The sequence below is a fragment of the Penaeus monodon genome, chromosome 37 (assembly GCF_015228065.2).
Source record: "Penaeus monodon isolate SGIC_2016 chromosome 37, NSTDA_Pmon_1, whole genome shotgun sequence".
Classification (NCBI taxonomy): Eukaryota; Metazoa; Arthropoda; class Malacostraca; order Decapoda; family Penaeidae; genus Penaeus; species Penaeus monodon.
The window spans coordinates 31127573-31146466 of record NC_051422.1 but is presented as its reverse complement, the minus strand read 5'-3'; the positions used below and the strand labels follow the sequence as shown (position 1 = coordinate 31146466).

Genomic DNA, 18894 nt, shown 5'->3' with positions numbered 1-18894 from the left:
AAAAGAGAAAAAGGGACCCGAGGAGGGGAAGAGATGCGAGAGGGAGGAGGAGGAGAGAGAGAAGGGGAGAGAGGGAAGAGAGAAGAAAAGGAGAGAGAGAGAGAGGCCCCGAGAGAGAGAGAGAAAAGGAGAGAGAGGGAGTGGAGGGAAGGGCAAAAGGAGGGGAAAGAGGAGAGAGGAAAAGGGGAGGAGGGGGAGAGAGAGAGAGAGAGGAGAGAGATAGGGAAAAGAGGGAAATGAGAGGGGGGAAAAGGAATTTGGGGAAGGGGAAGGGGGGAAGGGGAAAGGAAGAGGAGAGGGAGAGAGAGAAAGGGAGAGAGAAAGAGAGAGAAAACAGGAGAGAGAGAGGAGAGGGGAGGAGAAGGAAGAGGAGAAGGGGGAAGAGAGGGGATAAAGGGGAGAGGGGGAGAGGGGAAAAAGAGGGGGGGGAGGAGAGAGGGGAAAAAAGGGGAGAAAAAGGAAGAGGGGGAGAGAGGGAGAGAGAGAGAGGGGGGGAAGAAAAGGGAGAGAGAGGGGAGGGGAGTAAACGAGAGAGAGGGGAGGAGAGGGGAGGGGAGAGAGGGGAAGGAAATGAGAGAGAAAAAGGAGGAAAAGAGAGAGAGAAGAGGAGAGAGGAGAGAGACCCGGGGGTGACGAGAGAAGAGAAAAAGAGAGGAGAGAGAGAGAGAGAGGAGAAAAAAGGAGGAGGAGGGAGAGAGAGAGAAAAAGGGAGAGAGAGAGGAGACGAGAGAGGGAGAGAGAAGAGAGAGAGAGAGAGAGAGAGATGAGAGGGGAAGGGGGAAAGAGAGAAAGAGAAAGAGAAAGAGGGACAAAGAGAGAGGAGGAGAGGAGAGAAAGAGGAGGGAAAAGAGAGAGAGAGAGAGAGAGAGGGGAGAGAGAGGGGAGAGAGGGGGAAGGGGAGAGGAGAAAAGAGAGAGAAAATATGAGGAGAAGAGAGGGGAGAGGGGGAGCAGAGGAGAGCAAAGGAGAGAGAGAGAAAAGGAGGGGAAAGAGGGAAAAGAGAGGGGAGAGGAGGAGCGAGAGAAATGGAGAGAGAAGAGAGAGAGAGAGGGAAGAGGGGAGGGAAAAGGGGAGAGAGGAAAAGAGCGGGAGAGAAAAGGAGAGAAAGAGACAAGGGAGGGGGAAAAAGAGAGAGAGAGAGAGGAGAGAGAGAGAGAGGAAAAGAAAAAAGGGGAGCAAGAGAGAGTTGAGAGGGGAAGAGAGAGAGAGAGAAAGAAAAGGGGGGAAGACGATGGGGGAAGGGGAGAGAAAACGGGAGGGGGGGAAGGAAAAGATAGAAGATAGAAGAGAGAGGAGGGGAAGAGAGAGAGGAAAAGAGGGAAAGAGAGAGGGGGAGAGAGAGAGAAGGGGAGGAGAAGAGAGAGAGAGAGAAGAGAGAGGAGGAAAAGAGAGAAAGAGGTTGGGGAGAGAGAGAGAGAGAAAAGAGAAAGGGGAGAAAAGAAAAAGGGGAAAAAGAAAAAGAGAGAGAGAGAGAGGAGAGAGAGGAGAGAGAGCAAAAGGAGGAGCTAGAGAGGGGGAGAGAGAGGGGAGAAGAGAGGGGGAGAGGGGAGGAGGAAAAGAGAGGGGGAAGAAAAAAGAGGGGAAAAAAGAGAAGAGAGAAGAGAGAGAGAAGGAGGGGAGGGAGAGGCGAGGAGGAAAAGAGAGAGGGGAGGAAAGGAGGAAGAACGAGAGAGGGAGAGGAGAGAGAGAGAGAGAAAGAGTGAGAAAAATGAGAGGGGAAAGGAGAAAAAGAAAGGGGAGAGGAGAGAGAGAGAGAGGGGGAGAGAGAGAAAAGGAGAGGGGAAAAAAGGAGAGAGGGGGAAAGAGGAGAGAGAGGGGAAAAAGAGAGAGAGAGAGAGAGAAACGAGAATGAGAAAAAGAGAAAAAAAAGAGAGAGGAGGAGAGGGGCGAAGAGAGAGAGAGAAGAGAAAAAGAGAGTGGGGAAAAGAGAAAAGGAGAGGGGAAGGGAGAGAGGGGCAGGGAGAGAGAGAGAGAGAGAAGAGAAAGAGGAGAGAGAGAGAGAGAAGAGTGAGAGAAAGAACAAAGGGGGAAAAGAGAAAGAGAAAGGAGAGAGAGAGAGGAGAGGAGGGGAAGGAGAGGGGAGAGAGGGGAGAGAAAAGAAAAGAGAGGAGAGAGAGAGAGAAGAGAGAGAAAAAGAGAGAGAGGAGAGGGGAGGAAAGAGGAGAGAGAAGATGAGAGAGGGAGAGAGAGAGAGAAAAGGAGGAGAGAAAAAGGAGAAAAGAGATGAAGGGGAGAGAGAGAAAAGAGGGAAGAAAAAGGAAAAAGAGAGAGAGGGGGAGAAAAGGGAGGAGAGAGACGGGGGGAAAAGGAGAGAGAGAGAGTATATGAGAGAGGGGGAAGAGAGAGAGAGAGAGAGGGGGGAACAAAAATGGAGGGGAAAAGGAGAGAAAAGAGAGGGAGAGAGAGAGAGAGAAAGAGAGGAGAGGAGAAAGAGAGAAGAAAAGAAAAAGAGAGAGAAGAGACAAGAGAGAGAGGGGAGGGGAAAAAGAGAAAAGAGAGAAGAGAGAAAAAGAGCAAAAGGAGAGAGAGAAAAGAGAGAGGGGAGGGGAAAAGAGAGAAAAGAGGAAAACGAAGAGAGAAAAGGAGAGGAGAGAGAGGAGAAAACGAGGGAGGAAAAGGGGGAGAGGAGAGAGAAAAAAGGAGGAGAGAGAGGGGATAAAGAGAAAGAGAGAGAGAGAGAGAGAAAGGAAGATAAAGATAAAGAGAGAGAGAGAGAGAGCGAGAGAGAGAGAGAGAGGAGAGAGAGGGAAGAAAAAGGAAAGAAAAGAAAAGGAGAGGAGAGAAAAAGGAGAGAGGAGAGGGGAGGAGAGGAGGGGAGAAAAGAGAGAGAAAAGGGGGAAAAGGAGAGAGAGAGAGGGGCGAAGGAAGAGAGAGAGGAGAGAGAGAAGAGGAAGGAGGGGGATGAGAGAAAAAGGAGAGGAGAGAAAGAGAGAGAGAAAAAGAAAAAGAGAGAGAGAAAGAGAGAGAGAGACGAGAGAGAGAGAAAAGAGGAGGGGAGAGGGGAAAAAGAGAGAGGGAAAATGGGGGAGGGGAAAAAGAGGGGAAGAGAGAGAAAAGGAGGAGAGAGAGAGAGGGGAGAGGGGGGGAAAAGGGAGAGAGAGACGGGAGAGAAGGGAGAGAGAGAGAGGGGCGAGAGAGAGAGAGATAAAGGGAGAGAGAGAGGAGAGAGAGAGAGGAGAGAGGAGAAGGGGAGAGGGGAGAGAGAGAGAGGAGAAGAAGAGAGAGAGAGGAGAGAGGGGGAGAAAAAAGGGGAGAGAAGAGGGAGAGAAGGGGAGATGGAGAGAGAGGGGGGCGAGGAGAGAGAAAAGGAGAGAGGGGAGAGAGAGAGAGGGGAAAGAGGAGAGTGAGAGAGTGAGGAGAGAGAGAGGGGAGAAGAGAGAGAGGAGGGGAGAGAGAGAGGAGAATGAAGAGAGAGAGTGAGAGAGAATGAGAGAGAGGAGAGAAGAAAGAAGGAGAAGAGAGGAGGGGGGGGGGGGGAGGGGAGGGGAGAGAGAAAAGAGGGGGGAGAAAGAGAGAAGAGAGGAGAGAGAGAGAGAGAGTGAGAGAGAGAGAGGGGGAGAGAGCGAGATGGGGGCGGACGAGAGAGAGAGGGAGGGGAAGAGAGGGGAAAAAGAGAGGCAAGAAAAGGAAGGAGAGAGGGGGAAAGAGAGAGAGAGGGGAGAGAGGGGAGAAAAAAGGAAAGAGGGGAAAAGAAGAGAAAAGAGAGAGAGAGAGGAGAGAGGGGAGAGAAGAGAGAGGGGAAAAGGAGAGAGAGAGAGAGAGGAGAGAGGAGGAGAGAGGAAAAAAGGAGAGAGGGAGAGAAAATGGGGAGAGAAAAAGAGAGTGAGAGAGAGAGAAAGAGAAAAGAGAGAGAGGGGAGAGAGAGGGGAAAAAGAGGAAAGAGAGGGGAGAGAGGGGAGGAGAGAGAGGGGGGAGAGAGAGACGAGGGGAGAGAGAGAGAAAGGGGGAAAGGAGGGGGAGAGAGGAGAGGGGAGAGACCCGGAGAGAGAGAGAGAGAGAAGAAGATAGATAGTAGATAGTAGATAGAGTAGAGAGAGAGGGGAGAGAGAGAGGAAGAGAGAGAGAGGAGAGGTGAGAGGAGAGAGAGAGAAAGAGGGAGAGAGAGGAGAGAGAAAAAAGAAAAGGGGGAGAGAGGAGGAAAAGAGAGGGAGAGAGGAGAGAGGGGAAGGGGAGAGAGAGAAAAGAGTGAGGGGAGAGAAGAGAGGAGAGAGAGGAGAGGGGAGAGGAGAGAGAGAGAGGAGAGAGAAAAGGAGAGAGAGAGAGAGAGAGAGAAAAATGAGGGGAGAGAGAGAGAGAAAAAGCGCAAAAGAGAGGAAGAGGGAGAGAGGAGAGAGAGAGAGAGAGGAGGAGAGAGGGGAGGAGAAAAAGAGAGAGAGGAGAGAGAAAAAGGGGAGAGAGAGAGAGAGAGAGAGGAAAAGAGAGGGGAGAGGGAGAGAGAGAAAAGGAAAAAGAGGAGAGAGAGGAGAGAGAGAGAAGAGAGAGAGAGAGAGGGAGAGAAGGGAGAAACAGAGAGAAAAGAGAAAAGGGGAAGGAGAGGGGCCCAGAGAGAAAAGAGAAAAAGAGAGAGAAAAAACCCGGAGGGGGGAAGGGAAGAGAAAAGGGGAGAGGGAGAGAGAAAAGGAGAGAGGAGAGGGGGAGAGCAAAGAGAGAGAGAGAGGGGAGGGGAAAAAAGAGAGTGAGGGGTGAGAAAGAGGGGAAAGAAGAGAGAGAAAAGACAGAGAGAGAGAGGGGGAGAAAAGGAGAGGGGAAAAGAGAGGAGAGAGAGAGAGAGAAAAAAGGAGAGAGAGAGAGAGAGAGAGAGAAGGGGAGGGGGAGAGAGGGGAGAGGAGAGAGAGTAGAAAAGAGAGGAGGGGAGCGAGGGGAGAGAAAAGGAGGGGAGAAAAGAGAGAGAGAGAAAGAGAAAAGGGGGAAAGGGGAGAGAGAGGAGGGGAGAGAGAAATGAGAGAGAAAACCGAGAGAGAGTGAGAGAGAGAATAAAAATGGGGAAGAGGGGAGGAGAGAGAGGGGATTTAGAGGGGAGAGGAGAGAGAGAGAGAAAACGGAAAGGAAGAGAGAAGGGAGAGACAAAGGAGAGAAGAGAGAGAGAGAGACAGAGGGGGGGGGGAAAAGGAGGGAAAAAAGAAAGAGAGAGAGAGAGACGAAAAGGAAAAAGGAAAGGGAGGGGGAGAAAAAAGAGAGAGAGAGGAGAAAGGGAGAGAGAGAGAGAGAGAGATAGATAGATAGATCGATAGATGATGGGTAGTAGAAGAGAGAAAGAAAAGAGAGAGAGGGGGAGAAAAGAGGGGAAGAGAGAGAGAGAGAGAGAGGGGGGGGGGAAAAGAGAGAGGAGGGAGAGGGACGAAAGGAGAGAGGGGGAGAGAAAAGAGAGAGGAGAGAGAGGGGAGGGAGGAAAAGAGAGAGAGAGAGAGAGAGAGAGACAGGAAAAGGAGAGAGAGAGACGAAAAGAGAGGGAGGGGAGGAGAGAAAAGAGAGAGAGGGGAGAGAAAAGAGAGAGAAAAAGAGAGAAAAGAGGAGGAGAAAGGAGGAGAGAGGGGGAGAGAGAAAAGGGGAGAAAAGAGAGAGAGAGAGAGAGCGAGAGAAAAGGGGGGGGAAGAGAGAGAGAGAGAGAGAGAGAGAGGGAGAGGAGGGGAAAAGGGGAAAAAGAGAGGGAGAGAGACAGAGGGGAGAGAGAGACAGAGGGGAGAGAGAGACAGAGAGGGGAGAGAGAGACAGAGGGGAGAGAGAGGAGAAAAAAGAAGAGAAAAGGGGAGAGAAAAGAGAAGAAAAAGGAGAGAGGAAAAGGAAAAGAGAGAGAAAAGAAAAAGGGGAGAGAGAAGGGAGAAAAGGGGAGAGAGAAGAGAAAGAGAGAGAGAGAGAGACAAAGAATGAGAGAAGAGCGGGGAGAGAGAGGAGAGAGGAGAGAGAGAGAGAGAGAGAGAGAAGAAAAGAGGGGAGGAGAGGGGAGAGGGGAAGGAAAAGAGAGAGAGGGGACAGAGAAAAGAGAGAGAGAGGAGAGAGAAAAAAAAAGGGGAGAAAAGAGAGGAGAGAGAATGAGGGGGGAGAGAGAGAGAGAGAGAGATTTGAGAGGGAGAGAGGGGAGATAAGGAGAGAGAGAGAGGGAGAGAGAGAGAAAGAGAGAGAGGAGAGAGGGGAGAGAGAGAGTGAGAGAGAAAAAATGGAGAGAGACAGAGGGGAGGTGAGAGAGAATAAAAAGGGAAAAAAGAGGAGGAGGGGAGAGAGATTTGAAGGGGAGAGAGAAAAGGGGTTTAGAGAAAAGAGAGAGGGGGAAAAGAGAGGGGGAGAGAGAGGAGAGAGAGAGAGAAGAGGAGAGGGGAAAAAGAGAAAGAGAGAGAGAGGAAAAAGAGAGGAAAAAAGAGAAAAGAAAAAGAGAGGGGAGGAGAAAGGGAAAAAGAGAGAGAAAAAGAGACAGAGAGAGAGAGAGGGGAGAGGAGGGAGAGAGAAAAGGAGAGGGGAAGAGAGGGAGAGAGAGTGAGAGAGAAAATGAAAAGGGGAAAAGAGAGTGAGAGAGAGAGAGAAAAGTGGAGAGAGAGAGAGAGGGGAGAGAGGAGAGAGAGGAGAAAGAGAGGAGAGAGAAAGAAAGAGAAAAAAAGAGAAAAGAAAAGAAAAAGAGAAAGAGGAGAGAAGAAAAAGGGGAGAGAAAGAGAGAGGGGAAGGACAGAGAGAGAGAGGGCAAAAAGGGGAGGGGAGACCCGAGAGGAGGAGAGGGACCCGAGAAAAGGAGAGAGGAGAGAAAAGGGGAGGGGAGGGGAGAGAGAGAGAAAGAAAAAGAGAAAAGGAGAAAGAAAAAGAGAGGGGAGAGAGAAAGTAAAAGGAAAGAGAGAGAGACAAAAACAGGAGAGAAGAGCGAGAGAGAGCGAGAGAAAAGAGAGAGCCCCCCAAAGAGAGAGAGAGGAAAAAGAGAGGGGAAAAAAGAGGGAGAGAATGAGAGAGAGACAGAGAGAGAGTGAGAGAGAGAAAGAAAAAGAGAAAGGGGGAAAGGGGGAGAGAAGAGAGAAATTGGGGAGAGAAAGGAGAGAGAGAGAGACAGAGAGAGAGAGAGCGAGAGAGAGAGAGAAGGGTTAAAGAGAGAGAGAGAGGGGAGAGCGAGCAGAGAGAGGTGAGAGAGGGAGAGGGGCCTCGCCCGAGGGGCCCCTTCCGCCCTCGGGTTTCAAAAACCCCCGGATGTGCTGCTGGTGCTGCCGCAAGAAGAGGGGCGAGGAGAGTGCGGAGTCGTCTTCCATGCTGCAGAATCCTAGGTCAGTAAAGTCTTGGATAATCTTTTGTACTTTTAAAGGATTATTGCAGAATCCTAGGTCAGTAAAGTCTTGGATAATCTTTTGTACTTTTAAAGGATTATTGTTATTGTAATAATGATTGATGGATATTGTTTTACCGATGTGATTTTTTTTTCTGGGCAATTAGTGGAAACGAAAACTTCTGTCCAGATCAAGGTTTATTGATAATGTTTCCTTTGTTCCTCCCGTGTCCTCCTGCAGCGGCACGGCGGGACCAGCCGCCCCGGCCCCCTACACCCCGCCCCCCAGGTATAAGCCCAACCGCCGCAACATGCTCATCTCGCCGCCCATCTCGGCCACCATCCACCGCGGCTCCGACAACCCCCTGAAGGCGCCGTCGCTGGACTCGCCGAGCCCCTCGCCAGGCCCTCCCGCGACGCGCGCTCTGCCGTTCCCTTCGCAGAACCACGTCCTCCTCCCGGACATGGAGGCGAATCGCATCGTGGCCGAGTGCGCGGCCTACACCAGGACCCACATCCCCGGCTTCGTGGTGTCGCTCGACCCGGCGGCGAGCGACTGCCACGACTACGACATGGTGACCGTCTCGACCCGCCTGTCCCCCAGCGTGTCCACTCGCCCTTCGCCCACGGCCTCCTCGCGGCCCACGCCCGAGCCCTCGTCTCCGCGGGCGCGAGAGACCCCGGCAGAGTGGGCGCTGGCGCGGGAGAACGGCGGCCCGCACATCGTCATCGAATCAGAGATGGAGCAGCCTTCCTCCAACCACTCGACGCGGCCCGGCTCGCCGGCGTTCACTACCTCCACGCACCACGCCTCCAGCACGTCGCTCACGAGCATTGCAAGTCGGCCGTGCAACAAGCGGACCTCGAGCCCGTTCCTGGGCGCCACGCTGTCTGGCGGGATGGAGCTCGACGGGCCTCCTCCCCCGCGCCTCGTGGATCGGCCGCCGCGGTCCCCGGGAAAGACTCTCGTGGTCTACAACACGCTCTCCGGGGACGCCCTTCTCGAGCAGAGCAAGATCGTGCGCAAGATGGCGCTCATGAACAAAGGAGGCTTCGGGCAAGTGCGCACCGACGCCACGACCGTCTTCACGGATCCCATCTCGGGCCAGGCCGTCGACGGCGACATGCTGGGGCTGAACTACCGCCCCATTCCGCCCGACACGTCGGATGCGGAAAATCGCGTGCCCATCCCCATCGTGCTGGGCTTCGTCGCCTCGTACCTGGGCATCGGGTCCCTGCTGTTCGTATGGCTGGAGGGATGGTCCATGCTGGACGCCTGCTACTTCTGCTTCATCACCCTCTCCACCATCGGCTTCGGCGACTTCGTTCCGGGCAAGTCGCTGGGCTACGAGACGCAGGAAGCGCAGATCAAGCTGGTCACCGGGTCCATCTACCTGGTGCTTGGCCTTGCCGTCCTAGCCATGTCTTTCAACTTAGTGCAGGAAGAGGTGGTCCTAAAATGCAAAGCGTTTGCTAACTGGATAGGCCTTCTCAAAGACTGAGGTCTCACTATAATGATAGTTTTGTTACTAGTCTCCGAAGATAACTCAGATGGTAGTGACCACTTTAGCAAAACATTGAAACACAAATGTCAAATAGATTTCTTACCCCGTCTTGTTATATATGTATATGAACATGATTTATAAATAAATGGGAACGAGTATCTCACATAGAGCGAAACACACACACACACACACACACACACACACACACACACACACACACACACACACACACACACACACACACACACACACACACACACACACACACACACACACACACACGCACGCACACACACATATGTATATGTATATTACTTATTTATTTACAGGATATGGATTAAGATGAGTAAATACAGACATAGATATAGGAATTATCATCACATGACTACCTTAGCTAAATTCGTTCCTGAAGTCCTTGACACATAAGAACCAATACAAGATCGTGCACTGGTACAGTCTGTGTACCTAATTTAGAAAATAATAATGTCTCTAGGTGATAAAATGGCAAATCTTAGATTGACATTTCCACCCTGCAGATTCAGCAGAGAGTGACTTCTGCGTCACAAGATAATAACTAGATAAACAAAATACAAGAAACACCACATCAACATCCATTGTTAACACACCACATTTTAGGATGTTCACTCTGGACATAACCAATATATATACTGTGTATACAGAAGAAACAGATGTTTAATGTGCAAGGAAAATGGCTGTGATAATTCTTTTCTCAGCTCTGCAATATGCTTTTTCTGGTTATCTGTATTGTGTGTTTATTTGCTTGGCTTTTCGTGAGCTGGTGAGTGTTTATAACAATATAAAAGTGAGTTTTGATAATGAGATCTGCTTTCTGGTTGGAGACTTATAATAAACCCAGTTAAGTTCATAGATTTAATATTAAAAGCTCTAAGTCTGTTGTACAGTAAGATTTTACTCATACACTATGGCTGCAAATCACAAAATACAATCATTTTATGTATTGCACTGTAGAGTAATTAGACTTGCAGAAAACCTACAATAAAATCTTGAATCCGGCTCTTTATTCAATTATTGTCTTGAGATTAAAAAAAAAAATCTTTATATCAGGGAAACTATTCCAATACAACACACATTTGTAATAATATAGGGAACTTACAGTCATATGAACATTTTATAATTCCATTCTCGATTGTAGTTCAGATTCCAGATATAGAATTTTCCACATATTGTGATAATGAACCTCGGGAACAAAAGGGTACTTTTTGGGATGGCATTGTAAGTGGTAAAAAAACAATTCCCTCTATACTAAAATAATATGTAATATGCACATGAAACAATATACTGTAAAAAGTGTGATTGTTTTTAGGGAGCGTGAAATGATTTTTGTACATATTCGTTACACAATATTCCCCTGATGTATATACTGGGTAGTGTTATAAAACTATTATAGGTGAACAATGTTAATAAACAGTTCCTGTTTCCATCTATGAATTCTGTTTCAAAAAATGAATGCACAAAAGTAAAAAGAAAGACAGAAGACAATAATAAAAAAATCAGTGAAAACTTGTGTTTCTCTTCCACATGGTACACATTCCCTCTCTAGCTCAAACAATATCAAATTACTTCATATAAATCAATCTTATTCATTGCACTATCCTTGGCTTCTGCTCATAATGAAACCTCTTTTTCTTTCCCTTCATTGTACTGAAACATCATATTGAACATCTATAAACTTTTAGAAAAAAGAATTACTGACATTACATTCAGCCTAAAATCTAAATGGTTTTCTGTTGCCTTAGGGGAAGACTGAAGACATTTACCATACCTTTATATATGGGATATGGATATATATTTTAGAGACTTTTGTGAGGGTAAAAAAATCTCCTTAATGCTTATATATAAAATTATGATACTGAAAAATGATCTTTTGTCATATGAAAAATTCCCGGAAACTGCTCTATGATAGTCTTTTGGATTATAGAATACTAACAAACAAAAATTATGAAATTCTGGTTTATTACCTGCTTAGTTTTCTCACAACTGTCTATCAGCAACAGGTTTGTATCATGTTTCAAAAGGTAACTAACAACTACCATTGCATTCAACTTACAACCACATTTCATTGGAAAATATCAACTCCAAACCGACTTATAAATACAACTGTAAATGGTAAATATCACTCAGCTATAGTCATGCAACTAAGAAATATATAATTTAAGGTCATGTACTAGTGACTTCTCGTTTATTAGATTATAAATGCACAGAACCTACAGATTATCTGTAGGTTCCAGATGGTCTGATTTATGCAGTATACTGAAGGAGATCAAACACAGCCTTGGTCTTGGATATAATATTAATCATATTCTGTACATAAATATATCACATCTTAATAATGACTTGTTCCTGTTGTAAAGAGAAGAGCAGAAGGGAAACCCACGCGGGTGTACAATAGGAATTTTTCTGAATTCTTTTACAGTTAAACAAGATAAAAACTTAAAAAATCAGCCATCTGTTATGTTATTTCTAACATGACAGATTTTTGTAGTTGGACACTTAATCTATAATACAAAACGAAATTTCAAATTCAGATACACAAATATGGGGTCAATACCTTAACTAAACAAAATGTAGAATCAAAAATCTGATGTTATATAATTTTCAAAGTGACTTTTTTATGCTCATTTAATATCATTATACAACACTTTTACACTAACCTCGTATGGTAAACATACCAATCTTCTGGAACATAAAATACCATTATTTAATGTAGTTGCATGTCTTTTCTCTAAAACATTTCATTCAACTGGAAATTGGGAAAATAATAAAGTTGAACAATAGGGGTTTAATTTTTGGTATCTTGAAAAATCCTATGATAATTTGATGGGTAATGGATTTATATTCTATGCTGATTCTACAGGAAATGAAAAGAAGAAGAAGAAGAAGAAGAAGAAGAAGAAGAAGAAGAAAGACTTCAGAAATGATTATATCAAAAACATAATGAATGTAAATAAGCAGAGAAGTGTCAGTATTTCGTGATACTGTAAGAATAAATAATAAGAGAAATTAATATGAACATAAGTATTCCCTGGGAATGCTTAGCACATTCCACATCGGTTTTATAACAAGAAAAGTCATAAATAAAGAGAGAAAAGAATGAACTTGCACTACTAACAGTTCAAACACCAGATGAATTATGCTTTCATTCACTCATCTCGCTTTCTGTCTTTCTTTCCCTAACACAGCTATTCATCAATGCAAGCAAAAACACACTTATACCCAAAAGACACACACATACAATTTTACGTATGCTTTTACAAACCAAGTATGAAATGCATGGTAAAACATTCACCTGCATATCAATAAAATATATTGAGTATACACAAATTGTTGAGGGAAAGTCATGTTATAGACAATTTCTACAAGCTAGAATGGCAACTGAATAACAGATGCAATATCATTCCAGCCATTTGAATTGCTTCATGGATGGCAACTTTAATAAAGACATAGCTCACAAAACATTTTCTGCATGATCATACACAACAGGCTTTTCTTATGCATTACACGAAGAAAACTTGTTACATTCACTCGTAATCCTCAACACTGTCAATGGAGTGAATATGCTAAAAAGTGTAATCCTGAAGCTAGGTGACATAAGTACCCTGGTCATGACATCTGAGTTGGAATATAACAAATATGAAGAAAATTATCTGGGTGACTAAGATGCTCACTAAGCCACTGTAACGGAGTCTCTCGTGGGGCCTCGATCCCCTGGATCACTACGCGGTCTCCTAGAAAAGGATAAATGCTTAATGTACAAATACCTTTAACGAGCACTCATCATCATTTAATCAATGTCATTTCTAATCAGCCTATTGGATAACTGAAAATTATGTATATTGGAAACATTAAATTTCATTGCAGAAAACAGTAGTTGCCTATGAGAAAAGATATTTTTGAGAAAAAACAAAGTATGCTAAAGAATTATTAGGATGAACAAGTATGAAACTCATTTTTTTTCTGAATACATGTCACATTAAATAATGAGGGTAAAATTATCTAAATTACAGAAACCAAGAAAATATTGGGTGACATATTTTGTGCATATGATTATAATTACAAGGAACATTTTAATGCTGATCTAAAAAGAAAAGAAAAAAAATAGTGAGGGTCTAAAACTGATGAAAAGAAGATAAAATGAAAAATGATAATTAATAAACCTTTGTTCTCACCTTCATTACTGGAATCAGGTAAAAACTCTTGCAGGAGGTCACCCAACGTAACCTTTCTTCCGTCATCTGTGAGAGGTCTGATAAGCCTCTGAATTGGGGGCTGGCAGGGTAAGTGCAGACGGAAGGGAATGTGTTTGAAGCCTTCCTCTGGGGTACTATCCATAAGCTTCCGATTAATGGCCCAAAACTGATCAAACTTATCTGAAAGGTACAAATGTGGACTTACATTTTACTGATTTTAGAGTCTTCAAAATATTAGGAATACTAATATGGTAAAACCTCTGATTATTAAAATAATAGAAAAAGATAACTATATACAAATAAACACACTCAAATACATAACAATAAGAGGCTGAAGAGGGCAATGATAAAACAAAACATAACCCATAAGAAAGAGTAGGAAATCATATACTGAAAAAAGGAGATTTCTCTTCCTCCAAACTACTGCTTACCATTACAAAGGCCCATCCATAGTTGCTTGTGATCCTTGCTTTGCATATTGGTAATGATCTGCCCTCTGTGCTTCAGACCATCAGCTTCTTTTAAGGAGGAAAGGAAATGGGACTCTACAACCTCTCTGGAAAAGGGGGAAAAAAATGTATGAGGCTCATTCAATGTATTTAGTCATAAAGAGGTGGGGGGGGCAAGGCAAGGAAGATAAAGATGAGGAGGAGGATGACAAGGAGTAGGAGGAGGAGGAGGATTTTGATGATGATGATGATGATGATGATGATGATGATGATGATGATGATGAGAAGGAGGAAGAGGAGGAGGAGAAGTAGGAAGAGGAAGAGGAAGAGGAAGAGGAGGAGGAGGAGGAGAAGTAGGAAGAGGAAGAAGAGGAAGAGGAAGAAGAGGAAGAGGAAGAAGAGAAAGAGGAAGAAGAGGAAGGGGAGGAGGAGGAGGGGGAGGAGGGGGAGGAGGAGAAGGAGGAGGGGAGGAGGAGGAGGGGGAGGAGGAGGAGGGGAGGGGGAGGGGGAGGAAGAGGAAGAGAAGGAGCAGGAGGAGGAAGTTCAGGAGGGTGAGAGGGAGGAGGAGGAGGAGGAGGAGGAGGAGGAGGAGGAGGAGGAAGGAAGGAGGAGGAGAAGGAGGAGGAGGAGACAGAGAAGGTGGAGGAGAAGCAGAAGAGGAGAAAGAAAAGAGGAAAACAAGGAGAAGAAGGAGAAAGGGGATGAGGAGTAGAATCTTGAAAATCTTAGCCCTATTCTGAAAAGCTACTAAAGCTTCTTTTCATGTCAGTATTAAGAACGTTTACGATGACCCAGAATCCTCCTCAACCTGCATGAAAAATCCCTTGGATTAATCATATAATTCTTATATAAATATGTATAAACTTCCTCCTATTCTACTGATGAAACAAAAGAAATGTAACTTGATTTTGTGGCTAAGATGATTATTAAGAATTATCATTATATTAATCCATTGGATCTGAGTGACATGGAATTACTGTGATGAAAAAAAATTGGTAGAGCGGAAGGTGAAGGGAACACTTCATCATGGAAGGAAAGGAAAGGAAGGAAAGAAAAAAAGAATAAAGGAAAAAAGAAAGAAAGAAAGAAAGAAAGAAAAGGGGGCTAAGGAGTAGATACCAGGAACATCTTCATTATGGGAAAGTGTTGCCGAGTGTTGGGCGACGGGGATGTCTCGTATATATTGACCTTATGAATGCACAAAGTACTTGAGGTGAAATTGACCTAGTGAGCCTTCAGGAAGAGGCTTCTTTGCAAGGTCCTGCAGGATTTCCACCAGTCCACAAGGGTGACTTTTACCAGCCCTCAACCATGTCTTGAAGAGGGCTGCCCACAGGGAGGACATTATTTCTATATGCAAAATCCTATTCCTACCCACTGTTACTTGTTGTGTAGGGTATGATAAAGAGAACAGAATACTTAAACAAAATAATATCACAAATGATGCAAAGTTAATATGAAGTCTGCTAAAAGAAAATAGTCTATTATCATCTTCATACAACATTACAAGTGACAAATATAGACTGCTGAAAAAGGCAAGACACCAAAAACTGCATCTGCAGTAAGAGGGCTAACAGCATTGCAAAGAGGAGACAAGAAGTTTTGATACTGTGCACAAGTATTTGTGTGGACTGATTCTACAAGCTACACGCCCGGAGGAGTTGCCACTCAAGGAAGCCTAATGCCCAGACTTTGGCACACACACATTCAGTGAGACATATGGACCCAGCAGGTTAACTGCAAGCTGTTACACATCTGTATTACATATCACTCCTAAATTTTTCTTTAAATAGATAGAAATTAAGTAGAAAAGTTATGCCATTACAGTGTTGCAATGCTAAATAATGGAAGTACACTATTGGTACTGGTCTTGGCACTGGTTTGAGTTGTGTCTAGTGTTCTTTGAAGAACCACTGACCTGGAAGAGCACTTGATGAGCTCATGCTCTGGGAAGTGAGAGAAGTGGGCAGTGAGGTTCCAAGGAAGGGAAGCACCACCACAATGAAGGTCAAACAGAACACCAACGGGATAATGCCTGGGAAGAGATGTGTTATATCTTACAAAACATTTCAGTAACATCAGTTTCTTTATCAGTGCTGACAACTGCACAGTGGTGAATATATGTGCACATATCTTTTAAGACAAACAGACAACAATTATATTGAATTAAAGGCTCAACTAAGGTATATTACTACTGATATAACAATATAAATTTTACCATTTCAATGGAGTACCATCTGATTCCAACCACATCTCAGCATCATTGAGTTCTGTTGTGATGAAGCGGAGAAAATGTTTTCGTACCTGTAACAGGAACACATTTGATGGGTTTAATTTGCTAACACTGAACTGACTGAACAAACTGCAACATGTATCTCATAAGATATCTTACATGTGATCCATTTATACAATAAATTAAGTCTAATTTCTACACAAATACATAAAAATAATCTACAGATAAAATTATAAATTTTCAACCATTATACAAATTTCAGCCTAAATTTACCTTATCTGTAACTAGAGGGAAGTAGGATAGTCTTGGCACCATGAGGTAGTATGGGTCTGGGGCACTCAGTGTGTTGCAGTCTTCACTTGCAAGTTGAACACAAACAGCAACTCTGCCATCCCACACTTCACGCAAAATCTCTCTGTCTTCAGCCATGGCTGATTTTGATACTCAATCTGGAACAGAGAAAAAGAGGAAATAAAAAAAAATTAGTACATGACTTATAACTATAACTTAAAATGAAAATAACACTGCTAAATTACACTGCAAATAGAAAAAAAAAAAAATGTATATACATTTATTACATTCCCATTTATAATTGGTTGGATATGACACTAATTTTTTACAGTACTCTTTTAATGGAAATGTTGAAAAATGTGTACAGGCTCTATACTTTATCAGGTAAAGCCTGTGATTTCAATTAGATTCAGTTATTTCATTTGCTTATGTAGCTTAAATGAACATCTGTGCTTGAGATAAAGTGATAATGCCTACATCATCTGGTATTCATATTAAGCCTATCCTTATTATAATCCCTGTTTTGGGATAGAATAATTATGTGACAATTGCAAAAAAGATGTGAGTAAAAACGAATATCTTCACAAAACTAGAGAACTATTTGACATGCTTTGATTCTATCTCCAATGAAATGCATTTCTGATGAAGATAAAATCAAAATACATTAAATATATATTCAGCTCTACAAAAATACTCACTTCTCATTCACACTTTTTAAAAAATTTCATAGAATCAAATCAGAAAATTACCTTCAAAGCTGAGCTTAAAAAATTGTTTCCTACAAATTCAAGAAAAAGGGGAATCAGGCGTGATCGCACTTGACTCCCTGGTGGCTGAACACTTGTGGAACCATCTAATTTTAAATTAGTGGTGAACTACTGTCCTCTTCTTTTTACAGTAGTTACTGTAAAGCAGTTCTTGTTATAATATATTCCCTTCCATCACATTTTGGAGCCGACTTAATCCACTTGCGAGAGGTATGTTTGAAATAGCTTAGTACATAAAATGGAAAAAAGCACCCTGATTTTTATAAGAAAATGTCAAAAACAAATATCATGTTGTCAATGCATTTGACGTTAAGGCCCTAGTCATGTCTCCAATTTGCAGGTTCTAGTATGCCTTCTTCAAGGATTAGGCCTATTTAGTTTTTCATTTACTATACTATTGTTCTTTTATTAGTAATACAGTTTATGCTACTTAATTCAAAGATATCATACTTGTCACTTACTAAATCTCCTTGCTGATCACAATGGCATCCATGCCTGTTGGTGCTCTGTCAAAGGGCAACAAATATCCACCACATGTATATATATATATATATATATATATATATATATATATATATATATATATATATATATATATATATATATATACATATATATATATATATATATATATATATATATATATATATATACATATATATAATGTCAATATCAGAGTCTGTAGACTTCCCTTGCACTTTATCACAAACTCTGGAACTAGTTCAAACACTATTTTGCAAAAAATATGAAATGGAGTATTGTTGGCTTTTATGGGAAACGAGACACTGAGGCTGCAGTTATCTCTTGGGCTGGCCTTGAGACAGTAGGCCATCTGCTATCCAACACAGGTCATAGTTAACCCTTTGGATCTCGATGAGGTGACCATCACATCATGAAGAAATTTGGCTGTGTTGTGAGTGACATGAACATGCTGTCAAGGAAAAATTCAGCTGAGGCCCAGGGTCATGAGAATTTTGTCAGAAAGCCAGCATGGCGGGCATGACTTGCCATGAGAGAGCAAAAACTCTTGGAGGATGATTGGACTGAGCGGGTATATTGCGCATAAGCCACAAATTTCCAGTCTGGGAAAATAGTCTCAGACTATCTGGATACAGCTTATCTGATGACAAATATAAAAAATTTAAAATACCCCCCCCCAAAAAAAATGCTTTTGCTGAGGCTAATTTCATCATTCTCTGGTGAATAAGAAGCTGCAGCAGATTTACCTGTATTGCTTCCTACTATTTTTTATGCTCTATAAGATGGCAGTGTCCATTCCCCTCTATCTCTATGTGTCGCTCTCAGTAATATTAACCCTGAGCCCGAATAAGCAGCGAAGCACACGGATCCAAGAGGTTAAGCGGACTTTGAGAAAGATTTATTTGATTATGAAAAAAACAACTGAAAGCCAAAATGGGGGTATTAGTAATTCTTTAAAAACATGGCTTTCATAATAATCAGTAGATGGAATTGATGGGACAAGGAATTCAATCCGATCCCCATAATAAATACTTACCATACCATTTAACAAAAAAAAATATATATTTAATGTAAAATTACTTGATACTTTGAACCTATTTTTTCCTATTATACAAAGCCGAGCTGAGCCACGATCAATAATCCCCAAACACGAAAATCAAGCAAAATCCTCCCTTTTCTGAATATATTGACCTTATTATAATGTCTCTCTGACAACTAATGGCTTCTGGTCATGAGCAGATAGCCAAATAAACAATTCCCAAATTCTTATCTATTCACGTAAACAAACCACAGAATAAGCATTATCTAACAACCCATCCCCTCTTAAAGTTGCTGTAAACACCAAAACACACACGAATTACCACCAAAACTCACCTAAACTCAACAAATCCCAGTATTTTGCTCCCTCCTCGTCAAATTTCGTCAACAACAACAAACCTCGACGCAGTGAGCGAAGACAAGCGAGCGAACACGTGCTTGTGAGGCGCCGCTTGCGAACAGGAGATAGCGAACAAGGAGGCTGTGAGGATATATATGCATATGCTGTAAATGGATGCATATTGTATATAATATGATATATGTAATATGAGGCTGTGAGGATATATATGCATATGCTGTAAATGGATGCATATTGTATATAATATGATATATCTAATATGTATATCATATATCAATGTATATATAATGTATATTACATATGTATATAT

General features: G+C 43.2%; 2 protein-coding genes across 2 annotated transcripts in view; one reads left to right on the top strand and one right to left on the bottom strand.

Annotated features, from left to right (window-relative positions):
- LOC119596264 overlaps positions 1–10281 on the top strand; it is a 19027-nt gene extending 8746 nt beyond the window's left edge. Inside the window, exons 4-5 of the mRNA XM_037945428.1 lie at positions 7113–7235; positions 7476–10281. Of these exons, the coding sequence (XP_037801356.1) occupies positions 7113–7235; positions 7476–8736 (1384 nt within the window). The 3' untranslated portion in view covers positions 8737–10281. The remainder of the gene's footprint in view (positions 1–7112; positions 7236–7475) is intronic.
- A 772-nt stretch (positions 10282–11053) lies between these two features.
- LOC119596302 (autophagy protein 5-like) lies at positions 11054–18675 on the bottom strand. Its single transcript, XM_037945475.1, has 7 exons — positions 18563–18675; positions 15924–16099; positions 15636–15721; positions 15336–15452; positions 13400–13524; positions 12948–13148; positions 11054–12506 (listed from the first exon to the last, which is right to left on the bottom strand). The coding sequence occupies exons 2-7, from the start codon at positions 16077–16079 to the stop codon at positions 12382–12384; spliced, it is 810 nt and encodes a 269-aa protein (XP_037801403.1). The 5' UTR covers positions 16080–16099; positions 18563–18675; the 3' UTR covers positions 11054–12381.
- Positions 18676–18894: the final 219 nt, after the last annotated feature.

Excerpts from the sequence above, each read along its gene's own strand:
- LOC119596302 (XM_037945475.1), bottom strand. The coding sequence starts at position 16,079 with ATGGCTGAAGACAGAGAGATTTTGCGTGAAGTGTGGGATGGCAGAGTT. Across the intron at positions 15,722-15,923 it reads TCCCTCTAGTTACAGATAAG|GTACGAAAACATTTTCTCCG; the intron begins GTAAATTTAGGC and ends TTCCTGTTACAG. Across the intron at positions 12,507-12,947 it reads ACCTGATTCCAGTAATGAAG|GAGACCGCGTAGTGATCCAG; the intron begins GTGAGAACAAAG and ends ATCCTTTTCTAG.